This window comes from Cimex lectularius, unplaced genomic scaffold (assembly GCF_000648675.2).
Source record: "Cimex lectularius strain Harlan isolate CLEC.00 unplaced genomic scaffold, Clec_2.1 scaffold93, whole genome shotgun sequence".
Lineage (NCBI taxonomy): Eukaryota > Metazoa > Arthropoda > Insecta > Hemiptera > Cimicidae > Cimex > Cimex lectularius.
Genome location: NW_019392669.1, coordinates 441,900 through 463,662, shown reverse-complemented (window position 1 = coordinate 463,662; position 21,763 = coordinate 441,900). Strand labels below are relative to the sequence as shown.

At 36.2% G+C, this 21,763-nt stretch overlaps 1 protein-coding gene, 1 long non-coding RNA gene and 1 other non-coding gene across 7 annotated transcripts in view; 1 reads left to right on the top strand and 2 right to left on the bottom strand.

The window, feature by feature from the left end:
- The window catches only part of LOC106672093 (probable Ras GTPase-activating protein), a 588,817-nt gene that overhangs the window by 166,456 nt on the left and 400,598 nt on the right, over positions 1-21,763 (top strand). Inside the window, exon 1 of one of the 5 annotated variants that reach the window (XM_024225220.1) lies at positions 5,006-5,072. The exons of the other annotated variants lie outside the window; for them this stretch is intronic. Coding sequence (XP_024080988.1) covers positions 5,021-5,072 — 52 coding nt within the window. The 5' untranslated portion in view covers positions 5,006-5,020. Of the gene's footprint in view, positions 1-5,005; positions 5,073-21,763 lie in introns of those variants that run through there. 5 annotated transcript variants of the gene reach the window in all.
- Positions 4,566-4,637, bottom strand: Trnaq-uug. The gene has a single exon. It is a non-coding gene; the product is annotated as a tRNA-Gln (tRNA).
- On the bottom strand, positions 7,145-10,966 carry LOC106672098. The gene is made up of 3 exons (XR_001341203.2): positions 10,513-10,966; positions 9,006-9,167; positions 7,145-7,255 (listed from the first exon to the last, which is right to left on the bottom strand). It is a non-coding gene; the product is annotated as an uncharacterized LOC106672098 (long non-coding RNA).

The window sequence follows — 21,763 nt, the reverse complement described above, 5'->3', positions numbered from 1 at the left end:
TAGTGCGAGTGCAGCGTTTTGCCTGTAGCCGGGTCGGCTAAGTTGAGAAGGCGAGTTCGAGGCTAACGCTGAGAGTACCCTTGCCATCGTCACAGGTGCTTCATTAGTGATAGGCGAGAACTCGTCGTTGCTGCAATGTCTATTAATGATTAGTCAGAGCTCGTTGAAGAAACGATTCTCCTACGAGTCTGGTTTTAGTGGAGCAGTGCCCCTGTTTATATTCGGAAGGGCTCTACTGTGATTTGCTACAGGTCGAGAACATTCCGTCAGCGGTAGTGGCATCTAGCGGTAACTATATGTGGCTACCACAAATAAAACTACTAAGCATTATCTGGGAAAACAGGATTTTCCAGAATGATATGGTTCTTTGATAATGCTGAGCCTTTACTGTTTAGTTTGCCAGCTTCTACATTAATATGTCAATTTCTTCCATACCCTGGGAGACAAGAGACCGTTAATTATGTTTTTCAGTTTCTACCATTGCGCCCATGATGAAGATGATAATTCTTACAATTTTATATTCCCAAGCAGCTTTTTTCCTTTATTCTTTAGTATAATTCAATTGACCCGATCCTTCTTTTAAGGAGTAGGTCATTGAATGAAAAACATTTCCCCCGGGCCTTCTTGGTAACCTAGGTTATGGCTTTAAGGTTTGCATTCGGAGATGATATAGGTGGCATTCTCTTCTTCTTCATTGGATTACCTTCAAATGGAGACATTGTTAAATAGACCCTTGTGTTTTCTCAGATGCCAGTGGACCGTATCACTCAACTGAGTTTTACTTTTTCAGACCCAGTGATTTGGCCCGTTATGATGACCGTTCCTGTGTCTGGCACCTCTATTGTTCGTCCAATTCTCCTTTTGTTTTTGTGGATCCGTTGTGAATTGGAGGAGTCTGTGTTTGATCTTCTAATCCTAACATAGGTTCTGTGTCTATGTTTGGTCTTGCAGATCATCCTCTGTTATCTCTTGTTCATTACCCAGAACACCTTTTGCTCTGGCACCCAAGATATCTGTTTTTTCAGCTTTTAGAGATGTTGGATGCATTCACTGACTATTTCGAGCTAAAGCTTCTAGTTCTTCGCAGTCTGATTTTGAAAAGTGTTTTGCCAGTGCAACCCCTTTTAAAGATATTCTATGACATAAGCATTCCCATTGAAGAACTGAGGTGTTCTTTCTTAATGAATCTGGTAATAACCCAGACTTGTTTTGGAGCTGTTTGAACACCAACGGCTAGGATGTTACAAAGAATGTTTCCAGGATAACAGTCCCCTTTCTAGGACTGTGGGTATGGTTTTATTCGTTTTAATCTGATATGTTTATTCCTCATCCAGTTTATTTGTTTTTGGTATCTGTTTGAGTTTTGCATAGTTTCTCTTCGTTTATGTTTCCAATGAAATATACGAAGTACCATAATAATCACAATCTTACCTGAGCCGAGCTGCCAGAGTACGAGTTTACCTTTTGATTTTACACTTTCAACCTTTTGATCACTTTGGTGATTTTGTGAACAGTTTGGGTTTTGAGACGTGCAGGTATCACAGGAGTCAGCCTCTGACTGGTTCTTTTTCCATTGGTTGCTCTTTCTTTTTGGAGCAGTAGATATTCTCCCTTTTCCACTTAAACATTCGTATATTATGTCTTCTCGGGAGTTTTGCTATCGAGGTCGACATTGCTCAATAAAGACTTATATGACATGCTCTTATTATCCTAGCTATTGTAGACAGGACGTGCTATGCTGTCTCAGGCTCCTCTATACATAATCGGTCATGTTAGTAGTCTTATTTACAAAGAGGCATATTATTACTGAAGCACCCTAAAGCCGGGAACACACTTTACAACTTTTTGAATAAAATACGTTCTATTAATCAATAAACAATAATATTTATAATTCTATTATAATTGAATTAGTTCCTGAAAAGGTGTGACTTATTTTCACAATTAGAAATTAAAAAAGGGACGCGTCTAATAACAGGCCAAATGAGCAAAAATGATCTTCGGGCAAAACCAGCGAGAATAAGCGAACCAGAGTATGAAAAGATTAAGCTTTAAGCCAGAAACACACTTACCCGATGCTACGCCATGCGACGCTACCCGATGCTATGCCACGCTAATCTACCCGACGCTCTGCGATCCCCACTGTCCAGATTTTCATCGGGTCGCATCGAGTACAGTCGAAGACAAAATAACCAGACACTCATATTTTTATTCAAACTACATGTATTATTGTCGTAATATTAATTACAACATACTTATTTTCATATAAACCAAATTAACATCACACCAGACTGCATCTCACGATTTCTAAATAAATATCGATTAAAGGTCACTAATCACCACACTTATTTCATAGTTTTGCTCGTAAAATTACACCATTTTCTAATGACGGGTAGCATCAGAACAGGAGTCTCATATTTTTTGTAGTTTATTTCAAATTAAGTACATGTTATTTTGTCGTTATATTAATTACAACATGTTGTTTAGTTAATGTAAACCAAATTAAACGAGATCAAAAATGCATAAGTTTTTATAAACATTGTTTAATTATGATGGTTACGAGAAACTTTATTTAAAACAATTAAGTTTAACAAACAATTTATTAAATGGTTGTGCTCATAAAATTTAACTAACAATTTATTACAAGGTTTTGCTCAAAATAGTGCATTAAGAACAAAAGATGCGTTGCGATTGTGATAGTGATTATTGTGATAAACGCTGTGGACTGTACGCGACGTGTGCTTGCGTCGGATAGATGTGCACACCCCACCAAAACGTGGCAAGGCGTCGGGTAGCATCGGGTAGCGTCGCATGGCGTAGCATCGGTAAGTGAGTTTCTGGCTTTAGATGTACATGTTTAGTCTCTTTCTTTTTTTTTCTAAATTAGGCTGTTCCTCTCTTTTTGCCTGGCATTCCAGTATTTGCTATGTTATTTAGTAACCAACGAATCCAGTTTTTTTTTTAACGTGGGTATTATTTATGCACAAAAGTTATTTGGGTCATGTGTCGCCTTTAATTCCCACATGACTTGGAACACATCTTAGTTTCAGGCTAAGTTGGTAGGCACTTAAGCAGTTCCAGACTAGTTAAGAGGTTATGTCGTAGGAACCTTTAGATCTGTCTGGCTATTTGTTAGTATTATTATGGTTGTTTCATTGACATGTTTGTTATGTCACATGTTTCTAAGGTTAGGTTTGAAAGATGGCTGTGGTGGGGCCGAATACAGACCTCTTATACTCATACCAATACTATGTACCGTCCATCTGTGTACTATAAATGAACCCCAGGTTTATGATTTTATGCTTTATTTTACCATTTAGGTACTTTTTGCAATCATTATGTTGAATGTTTCTTTTAACTTTAGTATTTTCCGATAGTTGGGAGATGGTGTTAGCCATGGCGGTTTTTTTGTTTGTCGAAAATTATATGGCCTGCATTTGTTTGATGCTATTGTTGCACTTTTGACGTATTAGTTATTTATTTCATCCGCAGTGTTTCAGTGGCCAAGATTCGGGTTAATAGAAGGTTGCAACGGAGCTTAGGTTCATGTCATGTGTCACAGTATGAAACCAAAGAGTCATGACATCCTAGGTCATCAATGTCAAATATTACATCTTTCACCTAATTTTAAGTTCTACGCGGCTACTTACGTGTGCTTCTGCGTGCAGGTCCTAAATAAAGACGTGTAAGAGGTTGAAGGTTTAGTACCTTCTCCAGGGTCGGCATAGTTTTCATGGATCCGGCGATTCAAGTATTTCTTCCTTGGTATATCATTTGCCTTTTACATTTTACCTAACTGCAGTATTTTACTATTTTAATTTTATAATCCACCCTATTGACCTGAAGTTTGGACCTTTGACCAAAAAAAGCGCGATGAATGAAAACAGGTCATCAACCACCATGCAGAACTCAAGACCTGTTTTAAAATTAACTAAATATAAACAGAAATACTTTATTTCCTGAAAATTTTGGCTTCCATGTTATTTTTAAGGGGTTTTAAGGAAAATTGATTATAGTCCTGCTTTTTTTTAAATAAACAACCAATTCAGCTCTTCCCCTGGTTGAAATTTATTTAATAATATTCGGCACACTGTAAGGTAATTTGTCGTGGATTTGAACCCGATAGAATTTCTAATTTTTTTTTTCTTTTTTAAACATCGGAACTTCTTCCACTTTTGCTCCTTTCAACAATGTCCGTAAATGCTCCTACAGTGTATTAACCTCTTCAGTCAATATAAAATTTTACCAAAAAAAAGTCAGGGTCTTAGGATGTAAATGAAACCTAATTATTTAATAAGCTGTTGACCAAACTCGATTAAAAGTTATAAAACATCGATAGAATTATTTAAAACAAGTGACCAGTAAAGTAATTTTTTCAGATTTTCAGATAATACTACATAGATTTTTTTTTAATTAAACCACTCAAAACTACCTTAAAAAAAGTAATTTTTAGAGCTGAATTTTAAAATAGAATTCAATTCATAAACTGTATCAACTGATAAAACACATTTACATACAAATAAATATTCAAACAATTTTGTCACCTGTAATTAGTGAAAAAAAATAATAGGTCCCACCGAGATTTGAACTCGGATCGCTGGATTCAAAGTCCAGAGTGCTAACCATTACACCATGGGACCTTGGTAGGGATCGCCTTAAACGTGACAGTTGAACCGGCCCAACCGGCCTCACCGTTCCATTTTCATCTTCTAAACACATTTTCCGTTAATTAATAATATATAATTAAATTAAATACTAATAATTATTGTATGGAACGTTAAAATTTTTTGACTGTTCAATTTGGCTGATGTAATTATTTATTTAATTGACAACACTGTGACTGTTTACGCCGAAAGTATTAAGCCTCCCGCGAAAAACCCGCTCGTTCCTGAGTTCGCCATTTTTTCGTAGTTAGTCGTCGGTTGTAATTGATAATGAACACGTCTCTTGTATTTCAATTGTAGTTCAAATTGAATTTTTTATCTATTTAAGTCGTGTGTGGTTCGAGCAAAGGATCCGTTGGATGGACTTCCCAGGAGTTGAAGAACGGATGACCGCTAGGCCGAAGATAAAAGGTAATGGCTATCATCCATCCTTGAACCCCTGTCCTGCTATTTCCTTCACTTTTATTTATTTTGGGCCTTCAAATTCCTTTGGAATCTTTAAATTTTATACAGTCCACTGCGTTAACAGTGACGTAAAGCCAGTTTGTAAACTATATGACGAAACATTTACATTCGTCGTTTCCGAACATCCTAGTCCGCCTGCCCTCGCTAGTTTTTCCTTCGTTTGGCTATAAGATGTAATGAAAAAGTTGTAAGATGAAGGTCGAGCCTTCTCAGATGAAACAACAATTTAAAAATTAAACTTGTTTAAAAAGATAATGTTCGAATTTGAAGACTGTATTTTATCTGGTTTTAATGGAAAAGTTCGGGTTTTTGAGGACAGTTGAACAGGTTAGGACAAGTCTTGGATTGGATCAAGCCTTACACAGATGAAACATCGCCATGTTTCATTTGGTACATTAGTTAAAGACAATTTAAAATTTACTTTTTAAAAAGAATTTGAAGACTGTTTTCTGTTTTAATGAAAAAGTTCAGGATTTTGAGGTAAGAACAGTTTAACAGGTTAGGACTAGAAGTGGGCCGGATCAAGTCTTCAAACAGATGAAACATCGCCATGTTTGAGTCGTGGTACAACAGTGAAAGACAATTTAAAAATTAAACGATTAAAAAGTGAATATTATATATTTTTTACTTTTCTTTGCCGGTTGTTGACTTTTTATATTTCTTGGGTTTCTTTTCGGGAACTAGACAACCATCAAATTCAAAAGAAAATGAGATTGATGGTTGTCTACATGCTGAAAAGAACCCAATAAATCAAAAAGCCAACAACCGAAAAAGAAAAGTAAAAAATATATAATATTAACTTTTTAATCAAGTTTAATTTTTAAATTGTCTCTAACTGATGTACCACGAATCAAATGGCGATGTTTCATCGGTGTGAAGATTGATTAAAAATATAATATTCCAAATTGAAGACTGTGTTTTATATGTTTTTAACGAACCAGTTTTGGTTTTTGAGAACAGTTTAACAGGCTAGGACAAGTCGTGGGTCGGATCAAGTCTTCACACAGATCAAACATCGCCATGTTTGGTTCGTGGTATACCAGTTAAAGGCAATTTAAAAATTGAACTTCTTTAAGAAGATATTTCAATTTTAAAACTGTATTTTATCAGTTTTTACCGAATTTTTTAAATTCAAAGTCGGAAGTAAGGAAGGAGGGGTGGGGGACTTTGCCCATGGGACACTCTGTATTTAGAAACTGAACTGAATACAATTTATATAATTATGTTTTTATTTTTACCTGAGTGTACGTTTCCAAATATTATTGCCAATGAAATAGTAAAAAAAAGTTCATGGTTTTGGTTGATCAACTTTTGCTAAACAGTTCAATGCAGATATTTTGGTTATACAAAGTTTTTTTTTGTCATTTCAACATTATGTCTTTCATTACTAAACTAGGCAGACAATATTTCATGGGTTGATATTTATTTTTAGTTTTATTGTAATATATAAATAAGCTCATTAATTATCTTATTGGGAAGAGTTTCAATCTTTTTAAAAAGATAGTTCCTACTCACAGCATTATACTGTGAGAGTATACTCACAGTAGAAATCATTCATCATTTCTACGAGTTTCAATCTTAACCAGTAATGTGTTTATACATGTAGGAAGTATTTTATTCAGAATACTGATCTATCTATCAGTATCATTTTATTCCACTAATAATAAAATAATATAATATTTTATGGAAAAAACTTTTTTAAATAAAAATTTGCTCTTGTGTGCCATAAAAACCGAAACACTTAGAAGGAAACGATCCTTCTTTTCACTTACGCAATATTTAGGATTTATAGATTTTTTAACAATAATATCTACATATATATAAATTATTAATAATTTAGGACTAATTTTATAATTATGTAGGACTTTAAAAAATTATGGATTTGTGGAGTGACGATATAGAATTTTTTATGTACAAATTTTTTAAAACTTTCCCCATTATTATGTAATTAGTATTTAACGATTTTTGTATAATTTGAATACAGAAATATAGTAAGTAAAATAGTATATTTTAACGGTTTTCCTTTTTGTTTCAGGTAAGTGCACCAACGGGCATCTGGTGGCGGTCTTGAGTAGCAGTTCAGTTTCACTCCAGAGGCGTGAGATCGCGGTTGGTCATATTTTATCGCGCTTAAAGCAGACTTTATTAATTACAAATAATCATTATTCTGTATAAGTATGAAAAATCGATTAAAGCAAGTTGGCTCTCAAAAATATCTGATTTTTGGATGAGGTCGTTGGATGATTCTCCTAATATTTTACATGTTTATTTTGTTTATATTTTCTTCTGAAAATATTGAAAATTAAATCAATGGATTTGTCATTTTAAAGAAGCTGTTTTTAATAATTTACGGATATTTCAAAGAATAGTCGACTGGGTCACTTGTCTTGCTGTTGGACTGTATATTAGTCTAGAGCAAAAATACTGCACTTTTTATTTTTAACCATCTTCTATTAAATAGAAATGATTCGTTTCATAAAATGACATAGGACACATGCTTTTGAGCCAAAACCCGCGGTCCGGCATGTGGAGAAAGGTTGCTCGACGCGTCCCACCTAACTGAAGGGTGCAACTCCTTTGCTCTATATAGAAAGCGTATAGGATTGCCACAAGTTATGAGGATCGTGCTTGAGCAGGGCAGCAAATTTCTGGGTCCCCTGTTCCAATTTTCGAAGGATACAGGGTAGTCTTATTGTATATAGCAATGATAGTCTTGCGTCCCTGTCTGTTGAGAGTGAATGTGTTTATTAGTGTGAATGCGTAGGGTGAGAGAAGCGGAATATTGACCCATCGACCCTCAGTTAGGTTAGTTACATAATGTGTAAGGGGTGATGGAAAATTATCGCGTACTCCACCACCTTAGATGAGTACAGGGCATAGAAAGGATGTATTTAAGAGTGATTCAGCTTTCGAAGTACCCAGCTGTGTAAGTACCCAGAGCCTTACAGAAGGTATGATGTTTGTTGATCGACCTGCAGATAATGTATGTAGAGTTTCAATCTTCGTAGAGGTCATTAGACAGGTGAAGAAAGAAGAAGACTAAATGTTGAGTTCACCAAGCGTTCGGCAACTTATAGTGCCGTCATCAGAGCTCTCCTAAGATTGCAGAAAACGATTAACATGGAAAACTATTGTAAAAGCGTTTTGGGTTTAATGTTATGAAGCTCATAGGCAGCATACTACATTTTACATGGTGAAAATAGACATCTCGCTAATAAAAAGTCTATATGAGTAAAGGTTCAACAATTTTGTTCTGACTAGCAATTTCTTACAGGTAACATTTATGATCACAGAGATGTCTATTTTCACCATGTAAAATGTAGTGTGCTGGCCATGTGTTTCATAGCCTTAAACCCAAAACGCTTTTGCAATAGTTTTCCATGTTAATCGTTTTCTGCACTCTTTGGAAAGCCCTGATGATGGCACTATAAGTTGCCGAAAGCTTGGTGAACCCAACAATTAACCTTCTTCTTTCTTCACCTGTCTAATAACCTGTACGAAGATAGAACCCTTACGGAAGGGTTAAGACTGAGGTACTGTACTGCCAACATCCAAAGTGGGTGGTTCTCGAGGCCTGCCGGTATTATAAATTGCAAAAGCTAGCATTGCCGGTGGACTGTGAGAAGAGATAAGCTCAACTCCGCACACGTGTGTATACATTTAGATAAATATGCAGATTTAAGCTTAATAAAGCCACCCAAAATGTTTACAAAAATGTAAATAAATAAGAGAATAATACAGATACATAGATTTAAAAGAGAAAATCTTAGAAATGTCGTGGTGGTTTTTGAAAAAGCTGCTGCAATATGGAAATTTTATAAGGTGACAACAGTGAAAATGGGTTAATGGTTGTATATAAATCCGTGATATTTAACCTACTTTTCAATAAGGCTGATTTGTTTTTGTTCTTTCTACTTGGAATCGTAGGCGGACGGACATATCAGCGTTCTTCTCAGTTTTCAATTGTTCTTGCAGAATTTCTTCCTCTGAAGAAGAGGAGCGTAGGACAATTCCAAAGTCACAGATCCCAAATGGCTGACACTGCAAAGTCAAAATAGTAGTAGTCAGTTTTCAGAGGAACTTATGGAATTCCATGAGACATGGACACCTTTAAAACAGTTACTTAGTTAACTTAGTTAAACAGTTAGTTATTATTTTACAACAAAAAAAGTTTGATTTATTTAAGTAATTGAAGAAAATATTAATTAGTCGAAAGCCATAAAATTAGCAATAATAGTAAGAAAATATAAAAACCATATTTCCAATTTATTTTGAAGTTCTCTTATACTAAATTATTGTCAACAAATTTTACGAAACGTAACATAAAAATGTACTAGTAGAAAAAGGTCAATAGTGGAAAATGCTTCATTATTTTGTGACTTGAACGTGACTCTGCAAGTGGTTTTATATAATAAAATTGCTATTTTTTTCCCATGTTGTCGTAACCTTAGGAATAATAATAACAACGATAATCCATTCCAATGAGTCAATGTCGAAATAACGAGCTATCCACAGGTTCTAAGAGATGGAATGGCAATAGCGCAGACCCCGTTGGTATGGATAACGGCTATTTCATTTTGACCGGGTCTTAAAGATAATTAAAGATAATGAAAACTCCTAGGTGGTCGAATTGCCATTCTCGACTCTGCCTTGGGTCAATTTTCCGCGATGCCGTTTCCACGGGATCGTTAGCATTCTGGACGCGCTTGGGACGCGCTCCTTTTACCCCAGAAGGAGATTATAATTGACCCAGTCGCTTTTACGGTCAGAAAGCAGATCTCTGAGTCTTTTATGATATAAAACTAAAACGGACTTTTACAATACGAAATATAAAGAAAACTTAAATTTTACGTCCCACGTAGGGCATTTGATACTCTCATGACCACCTCCATGGAGGCTTTACATGCGAAATGTTCATCTCTGTTTGTATTTCCAAACTAGGTTTTTATTGTCCGTTCGATGACCATTAGGTACAAAATAAAATGTATGGAAAACTCTCTGACCACCAGCAGGTCATCTCATCATCCAAGGTTTTATAAGCAAAAATTACGAAAATTGGCTTGTGTTGTCTCTTCGATGATCATTAAATAAACAAAAAGTTAAAGAAACCTCGACCTTAAATTTTATAATCCATGTACAACAATCATCACCCTTTCCATACTCATGGCCATCGCCAGTGCAAGTTGCAGGCGGTTATAGTTCTACAAATCTGAGACGTTTATATTATACAATAAAAACAGGTATTTCTTGTCTGATGTCTCTTAAGTTAAAAAAAGTCTAAATAAAAGTAAGGCGACAGTATCCGTAAAACCATCTTCTATAACCTCATGACCTTTACGGTCAGACTTATAAATTCTCTAGGATATAAAATTATAGAGACTTTTACTTATTTGAAAGATATTTGAAATAAATATCCAGTCTTGTTTGGTGGCTGCTATCATCCTATTCTTCCTACATTCCCTGTTCAATACATTTTGCAGTACTTCAGTTAGTTGGTCTGTTCTATACTCGATGTACATTTAAACGTTTTTTTAATTTCTACGTAGATCTGATGATACGACGAGATGCTTTTTAAAAGGCCTGTTCCCGACTTCTGATGAGTTTAAGAGAAATAAATTTTTGCTTCTAGAAGGTCAAGTCACAAGAAAATATGTCATATGTAATCGTTGTACGTTCGGTAAATGGCTAATTTGAAATTAATATTTTATAGAAGTTTTACATTCCATTCAGATGATTGTATTTTATATATATTTGTAGCGAGTAAGTTCGAGATTTCAGATTAGAACAGATGACTCATGCCTTCTCGTCGGAAAATACATAACTTCAATAATCTTAGTAGTCTATCCATAAAGAAATAACTTTTTTTGCTGAAAACATAGATAAAATTGATTAGGTTTCGTGGTTCGATTGACCAAATAAATTCTTTTCAATTATTTAATCTGTAAGCACGGTACTTTCTAGTCGAGATAAAAAGTCGGTGTGGCGAGCGGGATTCGAACCCACGACCTCCGGCTAAATATGTCACCGCTCTACCACTTTAGCTATCGTGACTTCGATCCACTCGGACACCAACGTCCCATCTCAACCCCACATTTTGAATTTCCCCTCCTTTTTGCCATTTTTCAAATGTCGTGTAATCTATAATTTGGTTCTCGGCGACAAATGAAATGGCCATGAAAAATGGCAAAAAGAACGGAAACTTCAAAAGGCGGGGTTGAGATGGGAAGTTGGTGTGGACGTTCGTGGTGGTGGCAAGCGAAGGTCGTGGGTTCGAATCTCGCTCGCGTCACTGACTTTTTTATCTCGACAAATACTTTACTTAAAGATTAATTAATTGAATAGACAAAATTATTTAAAATCGATATAATCATGAAGAAATTAATAAATCATAAAATACCGGACTAATCCCTGTAAAAATTGAAGACTAAGAATACGCCGCTGCTCTACCACTTGAGCTTCGAATCCCGCTCGTGCCATTGACTTTTTTATCTCAACTAAAAACCTTAATTAATAGGTAAGTACGTTTTTCGTCCATTCTCTCGTTCAAATTTTGTAATTTACGTCAGATTTTGTGTTTTCTTAATAATTAGGATTATAGTCAAAGATGGTCAGGGATGAGGGTGGACATAGATTTGTCTCAGTTGAGTTATTTTGGGAGGTTTTAATAGTAGGTGATGCTTAGAGAAAAAAAATAACATAACCAGAGAGGTAGACAAGCATCGGAAACTGTCCCAACTGAAGAAAAGTGTTTTTCCGATTCATTGGTCCGTGCGCTACTCCGTGGTTTAAGTCCATTTAGCCTGTGAAATGCCAAAATGTGTCTGCGAACATGGGTGCATCACCTCAGAAATCAGGCTAGGCAAGGACTGAGAAACCCAGACCCATCAGAAGAACCTGTAGTTGGTCTGTTTACTGCCATCCGGGTTGACAGACATGTTTCTGCAGTTTGCTAACGATAAAATGGACTTGACGTACCCAGAAACGCACAGACCAACCACCGAAGATGAGGAATACTACTAAATAACTCCATTCCATTATCCTGATCTCATATCCTAACTGTTTCAAAATTTCGCCTTATATAAAAATAGACTTTACTGATGGGGAAAACCAATCATTGGAAACGAATAGAACTATGTAAATTACGTCATTTTGGTCGTTTACGATCATCGTGGTTCGCTTAGATTGGCTATTTTGGCCTGTCAGACATGTTTCCAAGTCTCGCCATCTTCTTGTTCATTTTCCTTCTGGTCACTAGTCTGGTCTGTCAGCCACGCTTAACCATTTCTACATCTATATTATTGACTTAACCCGCGTAAAAATACTGTCCAACCATGGAATATTACGGAAAAAACAAATTGTCCCAAGTTCGGTGATTTTGGTCATCCTGGTCCACGTAGTTACGCTAGTCTGCAAGATGAGTTTTGTCCTTTGTAGGCCGTTTGCTAAATTTAAAAAGGACATATAGACCGAGAAAAACACAGACACAGTAAACGGCAGAACGAAAAAAATAGATCAAAAATAGTAACCCAGCCCCAGCCAGTTGAATCTAGCAGTAAGCCATTTTTGTATTGTTGCTCGTAAAAAGTACATGGTTAAACACACAGATCCATCACTGAGGAGTGCTGCGGGAAGCAGAAACGCATCTGACAGAATTATTCAGAAATCATGCGGTCTGGTGTGATTATCGATTAGCGGTCACTAATCACCACACATCTGACAGAATGTTGGTTCATCCCGCGGCAGACCTCAAGTCCTCTTTTTTAACAACATTTAACAACATTATCAAGTTAAATCTCCTTTACAATTGTTTCTCCATCAATTTAATCAGGTATATCACAAACCGTACAGAAATTCCTGAAATAACTTGTACTTTGATGTTTTCGGTGGCAAAGCATTAGTATTGTTGTTATGATCCTAGTCTTCCGGTTGTGCAACGTGGAACAAAAGGGTCCTAATCTCGAAACCGGGCGGACCATCTGTCACCCTTACCCGTGCCGCATTAATTAATTCCTGGCAGGAGGCAGATCAGAATCCTCGACGTAGCTCATCAAAAATTATAATTCCGATAAACGCGAGAGTGGCCGGGCCGCACCCCGCTTTGTACGACAACGTCTGTTTACCACCCAACGGGCTCAGGAAGTCGTAATAGTTTTAATTGGCCCTAAAAAGGAAGGCATAAATGACCGGTTTCTATATTTGTTACTTAAAAAATTTAGTGGCTATAGATCTCTTTAAAAGGATAAATACTTGCGAACAAAACTCAACTTTTTGTAGTTCATTTTATTTATAATTGTCTACAGGCTGTACGAACCATAAAAAAAATATATGAAAATAATAACATAAAAGCACATTATGCTATTTTATCGAGGAAAATATGAAATTTCATAACCCATTAATTTATTAATTTCGTAAAATATTTCATAACTTTATCAACTAAAATTAAGTGCCTCAATAAATGTGAATACAAATATAAATTAATTTTCTGTTTTATGACTATTTAAATACACAAAATTTTACTATAAAATAAGTTGTTAAACCAATAAAAAGACAACGGCTGAAGTGTCGAATGTTTTCTTTCGTCCATGATTTTTTTTTTAAATTTTATTTTTCTTATTATAAATTTTTATAATATTTTTATTTTTTTGTTAATAAATTAATGTTGTATTGAAAAACATAATAAAAGCTATTTTCACTGACAAAATAGTTATTTATAAGCAGCTTTCTAGCGAAAAAAGTCTTTATGTTCAACAAATTAAAGCGTAAAAGATAAATAAAGTTTGTGCTTTTCTTTACTTCAGAAATATTTTTTACAAAAGGCATAATTAGTTTGTTAATCTTTAACATTTTAAGGAAGTTGTTTATTTTGGTGCAATCGAATTCATGAGATTTCTATTTTGGGATTATGAAATGATAAACGTGTAGATTGGCTTCCGATCGTAGTGTTTCGGCTTCCCGTCAGCTTCAGGTGTACATTCTTCCGTGTGTACATTTTTTTTTAAAGAAAAGATCTGTCAACAGCACCAAATTGCTGGAGGCCTCGCTACTGATTTTGATTTCTTCTTGAGGTATGCAAAATGAAGTGCCTGTAGTTTCGTCTTTTTCAGAACTGATTCGAAGACACTTTCGGCATTTTGGCACGAATAAAATGGACTTAACTCACGTAGAAACGCACAGACGAGCCGTTGAACCTGGCGAATACTAATAAATTATTTCAGGTCGTTTTACGATCGGCCTGGTCTTCCTATCGTCTCTGTTTTGGTCCGTCAGGGGTGATTTTTTCATTCTTGTGTTTTCTTGGGTGTTGTCCCGGAGCAAGTACCGTTCATCCTTCCCACTATAAGTCTGATATGACATGGAAACAAAAAATTCCCCCTTGCCCTTAAACGGTCCGTACCGCTTCACTTGATAATTGCCTCCCTTTGAACGTCCGACTGGGAAATCACAGAAACGATGATTGCCCGTAAAATCGTTTTCAATTTTGTCCTAATGACACGTAAAAGGTATTTTTCCCCGCCGGGCACTGAAATAATCTACGATCTTAAAATTGCATGAGCTTTTATTCCATCACCGAAAAAAAAAATTGTGATCTTAAAAATCGTGTGTTGTAGACCTCTGTTGCTTAATTGGGTCAACGAATGATTATTACGTGATCGCCCTTTTACAACAATTGACTCTTGTAACTTAATAGAAGCAATTAGGCCTTACTTTATGACATTTAATTGCTCTCTTGTCGTAAATAAGATCGGATAGTTTAACTGCCTCCCTTTTTTTAGATCAAGTCGGGAAAAAATTGGCCTGAAAAAAGGATCTTATGATTGAAAGTGGACCGAAAGTGTTTTACAGTTTGTCGCCTTGTGAAGTGGAGGAGCTGAGGTTCCGTTAAGACCTAAATATCTGTCCTCTCTCCTCGCCGGAAAGGTGGTATTATTTGAATTTGCTTCGGTGTTACACGGGTCCGTCTCGGGCCTAAGAAAATGCAAAAATCCACTTTAAGCCCGAGCTTTCACTCAGGAAGGCCTTTAACACAACATTGCACACGGGAAACATTAAAGACTTTCTATTCTGCTCTCGAATTAAAAAAAGGAGACATCCAAAACGAGATCCTATCATAAAAAAAAAATAATAATAAAACAAGGACAAAGCTTGGAAAAGCGCAAATTTTCTCCTGTTCTAGGACTAGGAAGGGAACGAGCTAAAGTGCCGACCAACTTCGCAACCTTCAACAGAAAGATTTTCATTTACCTACTTTTAAAACAGTGTTTGTAAACGTTAGCTTACATCTTGTAAAGAAAAGCATGAGAAATTTATTTCTCAAGGAAAATCTCGTAATGAAATAACTATACTATTCCTACTATAAGTAGGAAAAGTAAAAAAAGAACCGCATTTCTAAACAGATTGCACCTCTGAGAAAAAGATTAAACGTATACTTAAATTACAAATAAAGTGCTTGAGTAAGTTTTGCCGAGCTTTTAAAATCAATCACCTGGACTTGACATTTGTGGTTTCTTTTAACCGCAACCTAAACTGAAGAAGAAACAACGATTTGTTATGTTCGAAAAAATTTTAGACTACTTTCCAGGGGAAATTTGTGATTTTTTTATTATGCAACTTTTACAGTACCTAGTGGTTTCCATAACTAATTAGGCAGTACACCTGGTCTTTCAAGCTGAAATACATGTCATCATTGCTTGCATCTTAGAAAGTCTTAAAAGAAATTGCACGAGGTGCAAAAAAATCCTCGTAAGGTCATAGAGCAAAGCAACTATTACATCATTAGCATGTGAAAAAATTACATCAAAACTAATCAGTGAATGAATCCCAAATCACCAAAACCTGGGAAAAACAATAACTTCATGTAATCTTGGGTACCACCATAAAGGCATTTTGAATAACAACAAGCAGACTGGCCAGAGAAGGATCTGCAGGATCATATGTAGGCCCTAAACCTCTTCAAGGGATAACAAATACAGAATCCATCACTGGATGTATCCGTAAAGACAAAAGGAGAAGTGGGTAAACTCTAGTGGTGCCAGAGTAAGCTTATGCTAAAATAACCCTCACCAAAACTGGCAAACTCACTGATACAGTTAGAGGGGCTAATCTCAGGGGAATGATAATACTATATACTGGTCACTGGCATCTGAGAAAATACATAATATGATCCCATCCATCTTCTTTGAATGCGAAACAAGCGCTCAATGGAGACATAACCTGGGATAAAAAGAAAACCCAGGGAAAGAAATTATAGCAACGATAGTCACTGTCCTAGCACTCGTGAACCAAATGGCTACAATGTTTGGCAAACCAACCTCCGACTTAGTATCAATCATCATTTATTCACTAGTTTTTGCTTTATCATCTAAAGCCAATGCTTAGTAGAGTTCTTATGTAGTGCGTTGCTTGTATGACTTCTCAACATACGCCTTTGGTCAAGGGTCATACCCAGGTTCTTAGTTTCTTTGGAGAAGGTTACGGCTTCATCTTTTATACTGAGTGGTTTAGGTTTACTTCCTTCCCCTTGGGTAGAGTGTGTTCATCCGTTCAAAAAAATCCTTGTTGTGTAGGGGACCAATAACGTTAGACTACATACTGCACACTTTTTAGTTGAGATAAAAAAAGTCAGTGTCACGAGCGGGATTCGAAGCCACGACCTTCGGCTAGATACGCCGCTACTCTACCACTTGAGCTATCGTGACTTCGATCCACTCGGACACTAACTTCACATCTCAACCCAACCTTGCAATTTTCCCTCCTTTTTGCCATTTTTCAAATGTCGTGTAATTTATAATTTGAAATGGCCACGGAGAGCTTTAGTGAAGTATACTTCATTTTAACTTATTAAATTCGCTAGTTTTCGTGGTCCGCTTGACCAATTAAAATCTTTCAATTAATTAAGGTTTTTAGTTTAAATAAAATTTGTCGCCGAGAATCAAATAGATTACACCACATTTGAAAAATGACAAAAAGGAGGGAAAATTCAAAAGATGGGGTTGAGATAGAAAGTTGGTGTCCGAGTGGATCGAGGTCACGATAGCTCAAGTGGTAGAGCAGCGGCGTATCTAGCCGAAGATCGTGGGTTCGAATCCCGCTCGTGCTATTGACTTTTTTATCTCAACTAAAAAACATTAATTAATTGTAATTGCCTTTAATGTTTTTCATCAGCTTAGACTGGTTAAAATGTGAGTTCAGGTGATTAACACGGTTTATATTTCGATAAAAAGTTAAAGATAAATTCGAATAAAACTACCACAGGTTTGTTACCAACCTAGTATAAGCTTCCATTGTATTAGAACCTCATTTCTTCCTATACGTGAACAAATGGTTGAGAAACTTTAGTTCTAACAAAATTGGTCTGCGCCACCGATGAAGTCCAGGTTCTGACCTTCTTTCAGAGTGACGTAAGCTTTTTTCCAGTCGCTACGACGACCGATTCACTGACCGTGGCGTTTGTTTTTGCCTTTAACTAGTAAAGTAGTTACACCTTATCCATTGTGCATTGTATGTGCATCTGCAAGACCAAGACCTTATATAGGCCCTGGACTTTGTCTTGGGATAACAGAATCCTCCATCACGAAATGGATCCAAAAAAAGACAAAAGGATAAATGGATAAGCTCTACAGGTGCCAGCTAATACAGAAAGTATGCTTATGGTAAAACAACGCTCACTAATACTGGCAAACCCACTACAATTATTATAGAAGGCTAAACTCAGAGGAGTGATAGGTTTTCCCGGTCACTAGCATCTGAGAAAACATCTACCCAACGTGGTCATATTCAATCTTAATTTGCAGATTATGCAATGAGGAGGAAGAAACAGCCACCCATATCTTCGAAGGCGAAGCTATCAATGAAGACATACCCTGGGATACAAAGAAAACCTAGGGGGATTAATTAGCAACGACAATCAATGACCTAGTACATAATAGGAGAAGTGTGTGGTGATTAATAACTGTTAATCGATATTTATTTAGAAATCGTGATATGCGGTCTGGTGTGGCGTAGGTTTTAGAAAAACATTTTCTTTATCGTGCCAACGTTTCGATCTTTATTGAGATCATCTTCAGGGCCTGGGATTTACAAACATTGTTTACATATTAATAGTAATATGTAAACAATGTTTGTAAATCCCAGACCCTGAAGATGATCTCAATAAAGATCGAAACGTTGGCACGATAAAGAAAATGATTTTCTGAAACCTACATCACACCAGACCGCATCTCACGATTTCTAAATAAATATTAGGAGAAGGATGGAGTCAATTGCACATACTAACAAACTAGGAGAGTACAATAATCCAGAAGGCTGCAGTGCTCCCATCAAAAACCCACATACTAGTAATCATCATCAATTTGGTTATATCTGACGATTTTGTATTTGCTGTCCATGGAGAAGTCGACCCTGGGTCTTCTTAGGGTACGATCAATCTGAATTCCATAAAAATACAGCAAATAATAAAAATTTTGATTCCGAGTCAATAAAACGCTATAGATGTAGATTTTATTTTCAATTATTATATCAAATTGAATTACAATTTCTTTAGATCTCTCTCATATTTTCTCGTTTTTTCGCCAACGGATCGTTTGATCCGAGACGTTCTCTTTCTTCAGTTAATTGCTCGGTGAAAATTAATATACACTGACGAGAAAAGGGTCCGGAACAAATGCTGGTAGAAAACACCTCACATTATTTTCAATAGATCGCGGCAGAAAAAAATTATAAATGTTACGCAATTTGGACATTGAGTATGCTAGTTATACGGACGGTTTCTGATCATCCTGGTCCACCTAACCTAGTTTGCTGTCCTGACCTGCCAGACGCTTTTGGCATTTTCAAATGTATAAAAAGAACTTTTGTGCTGGAAATAAGCACAGATATACTACTAAACAAGAAGAAACCTGAAAAGTAATTAAGTTAGGTCGTTTCTGATCATCCCAGTCAGCCTATTCTCGTTGGTGTGGAGTAGCAGACATGTTTTAGCATTATGCCATCTGTAAAAAGGTTATAAATACAGGCTAATGAAGATAGGGATAACTATAAAATTACTTACTACGAAAATTATTCATCCTAGTTTGCTAGTTCTCACTGGTTTGGACGGCCAGATATTTTATTGTTTTTCCATCGTAACATGTAGACATACCCAGACCTAGAAGATGGTGAAAAGTATGAAATTACTTGAGTTTGGTCGTTTGCAATCGCCCTTTTCCATCTATCCTTGCAGGTTTGATCAGTAGCGTTTCGTCTTCCAGTCATCTTCACTGATGAGTCTGTGTGTGCTTTTACAGGTTACTCAATTTTGATTTTTTATTGAAGTATGCAAGATGATGCACGTGTAATTTTGTCTTATGTAGACCTGCCTCGGCATTTTGCCAATCATATAATGGACTTGTGTAAAGCTTGTAAAAACACACAGACCAACCATTGGAGTTGGCGAATACTAATAAAATGTTTCAGTTTGGTCGTTACGATCATCGTTGTCTGCCTGTCAGCGATGTTTTGTCTTGTTAGGCGAGGTTTTCCCTTCTTCGGGATATTGCTGCTTCTCATCATTTTGAGCGAAGTGTCTGGTCATTTCTCAATGAGGATGTAAATTTTACGATTAGACACAATAAATCTTACATTTATTAGACTAATACATAAATTATCAACCACTGACTGGCCATCTTGTTGATTTTGATTTTTGTGGAGGTCTTCAAGATGATGCACGTATAGTTGGATTGTTGGTGACCATCCTGTTTCATAAACGCGTTATGGAACTTTACCATAAAATGGACACAATGCACGGAGAAACACATCGACCAATCATTGGAAAAGATAACAGATAAAAGATAAATTACTCTGTATTTAAGGTATTGGTTGAGATAGAAAAGTCAGCGTCATTCGAACCCACGTCCTTCGGCTAAATACGCCGATGCTCTACCACTTGAGCTATCGTGACCTCGATCCACTCGGACACTAACTTCCTATCTCAACCTCACCTTTTAAAATTTCCTTCCTTTTTGTCATTTTTCAAATGTCGTGTAATCTATTTGATTATCGGCGACAAATGAAAGGCCACGAAGAGCTTTAGTGAAGATATACTTCATTTAACTTATTAAATTCAATAGTTTTCGTGGTCCGTTTGACCAAATAATACCTTTCAATTAATTAATCTGTATTTAAGGTATTGGTTGAGATAAAAAAATCAGCGTCACAAGCGGGATTCGAACCCACGACCTTCAGCTATATACACGTATTCGGTAGTTTGCGATCATCCTGGTCCTAATAGACTCAATATTTCGCTCTGTCATACGTGTTTCTTTTTCTCGCCATCTTCAGTGGTTGGTCTTAGGGTATACTTTTTTATAGACCGAATTAGTGTGAGTGTTTTTATAGTCAATTTTATAGATGAAGAAATTCTGAAGCGTTTCATTTGCAGTCCTGATTCGCAGACAAGTTCGGCATTTCTTAATCTATAAAATGGACTCAACGGAAAAACGCACAGACCAACATTGAAGATGATGAAAATGTATATTTCTCTAGCTTGATTTTCGATCATTCAACCCAGTCATGCTGGTTGGCCTAGTATTTTGGCATCTATAAAAAGAGCGCATAACATGAGAAATACTGAAGATGGTGAGAATCTGAAAAACGTCTGGCAGATCAAAACAACTATGTTGACTAGGGTGTTCGTGATCGAGCAAACTGATACAATTCATAACTTTAAAGATTTGTCTGTGTGTTTCTTCGGGTGTTAAGTTCATTGGCGAAATGTCGATACTGTGAACAAAGAGGAAGGACATAACAAGGTTTATGATCATAAAAATTCCATCCAAATTGGCACACTATTAATATCACGAGAAGCAGCAAAACCCTAAAAAGAAAACACATATCGAACAATCCAAGGTGCATTTAATCTCGCTGTGGAGTGTCATAGAGTCATCATTATGCCATATAGAAAAACGTTATAAACAAGTCGAACCAAAGAAGATGGTGAAAAATATAAAATTACTTCAGGAAATAATCATGCTTTTAATTTACGACCAAGCAGATATTTTAACATCTCACATGGTCTTATGGAAACTTCACATAACTCCGAGTGTTTAATAATTTTTTCTGGAAGTTTTAAGTTGAAAAAGATGGATACACATTTATGTACGTTATAGATTATATATATATATATTTTTTTTTATCATTCTTGGTTTTGTACAAGCTTCAATCCCACAACGTGCTCTTATGCAAACTTAAATTAAGTTCCAGAGTTCAACTATTTCTTTTTGAGGAAGTGTTGTGACTTTCCTGGGGTAGGGATGTTCTCACTTTTCACATCTTTGTTTTATACATCTCAAAAATAAGGTTGCGTGATGTAAATGAAGAAATGAGTGCGGTTTTCTTCACGTCATTTCTAAAATGTTAATGTCTTCATCAGCCGGGTCCACTTGATGGTTTTCTTCGTCTTCTTTTTCCGACCCGGATCCTCAAGGAAACTAAAAACAAACTCTTGGACGTTTCACCAAACGGAATACTTCACCAATCTGAAAGTCGTCCGACCTGGAAAAAAAGGGAGGAAGTTGTATCTCCCACGACGTCGGAAACGCCCGATACCGTCTAGATTAAAAAGTCCTGGAAAGTACGAAAGTCCTTATTGCTGATAAACGGCG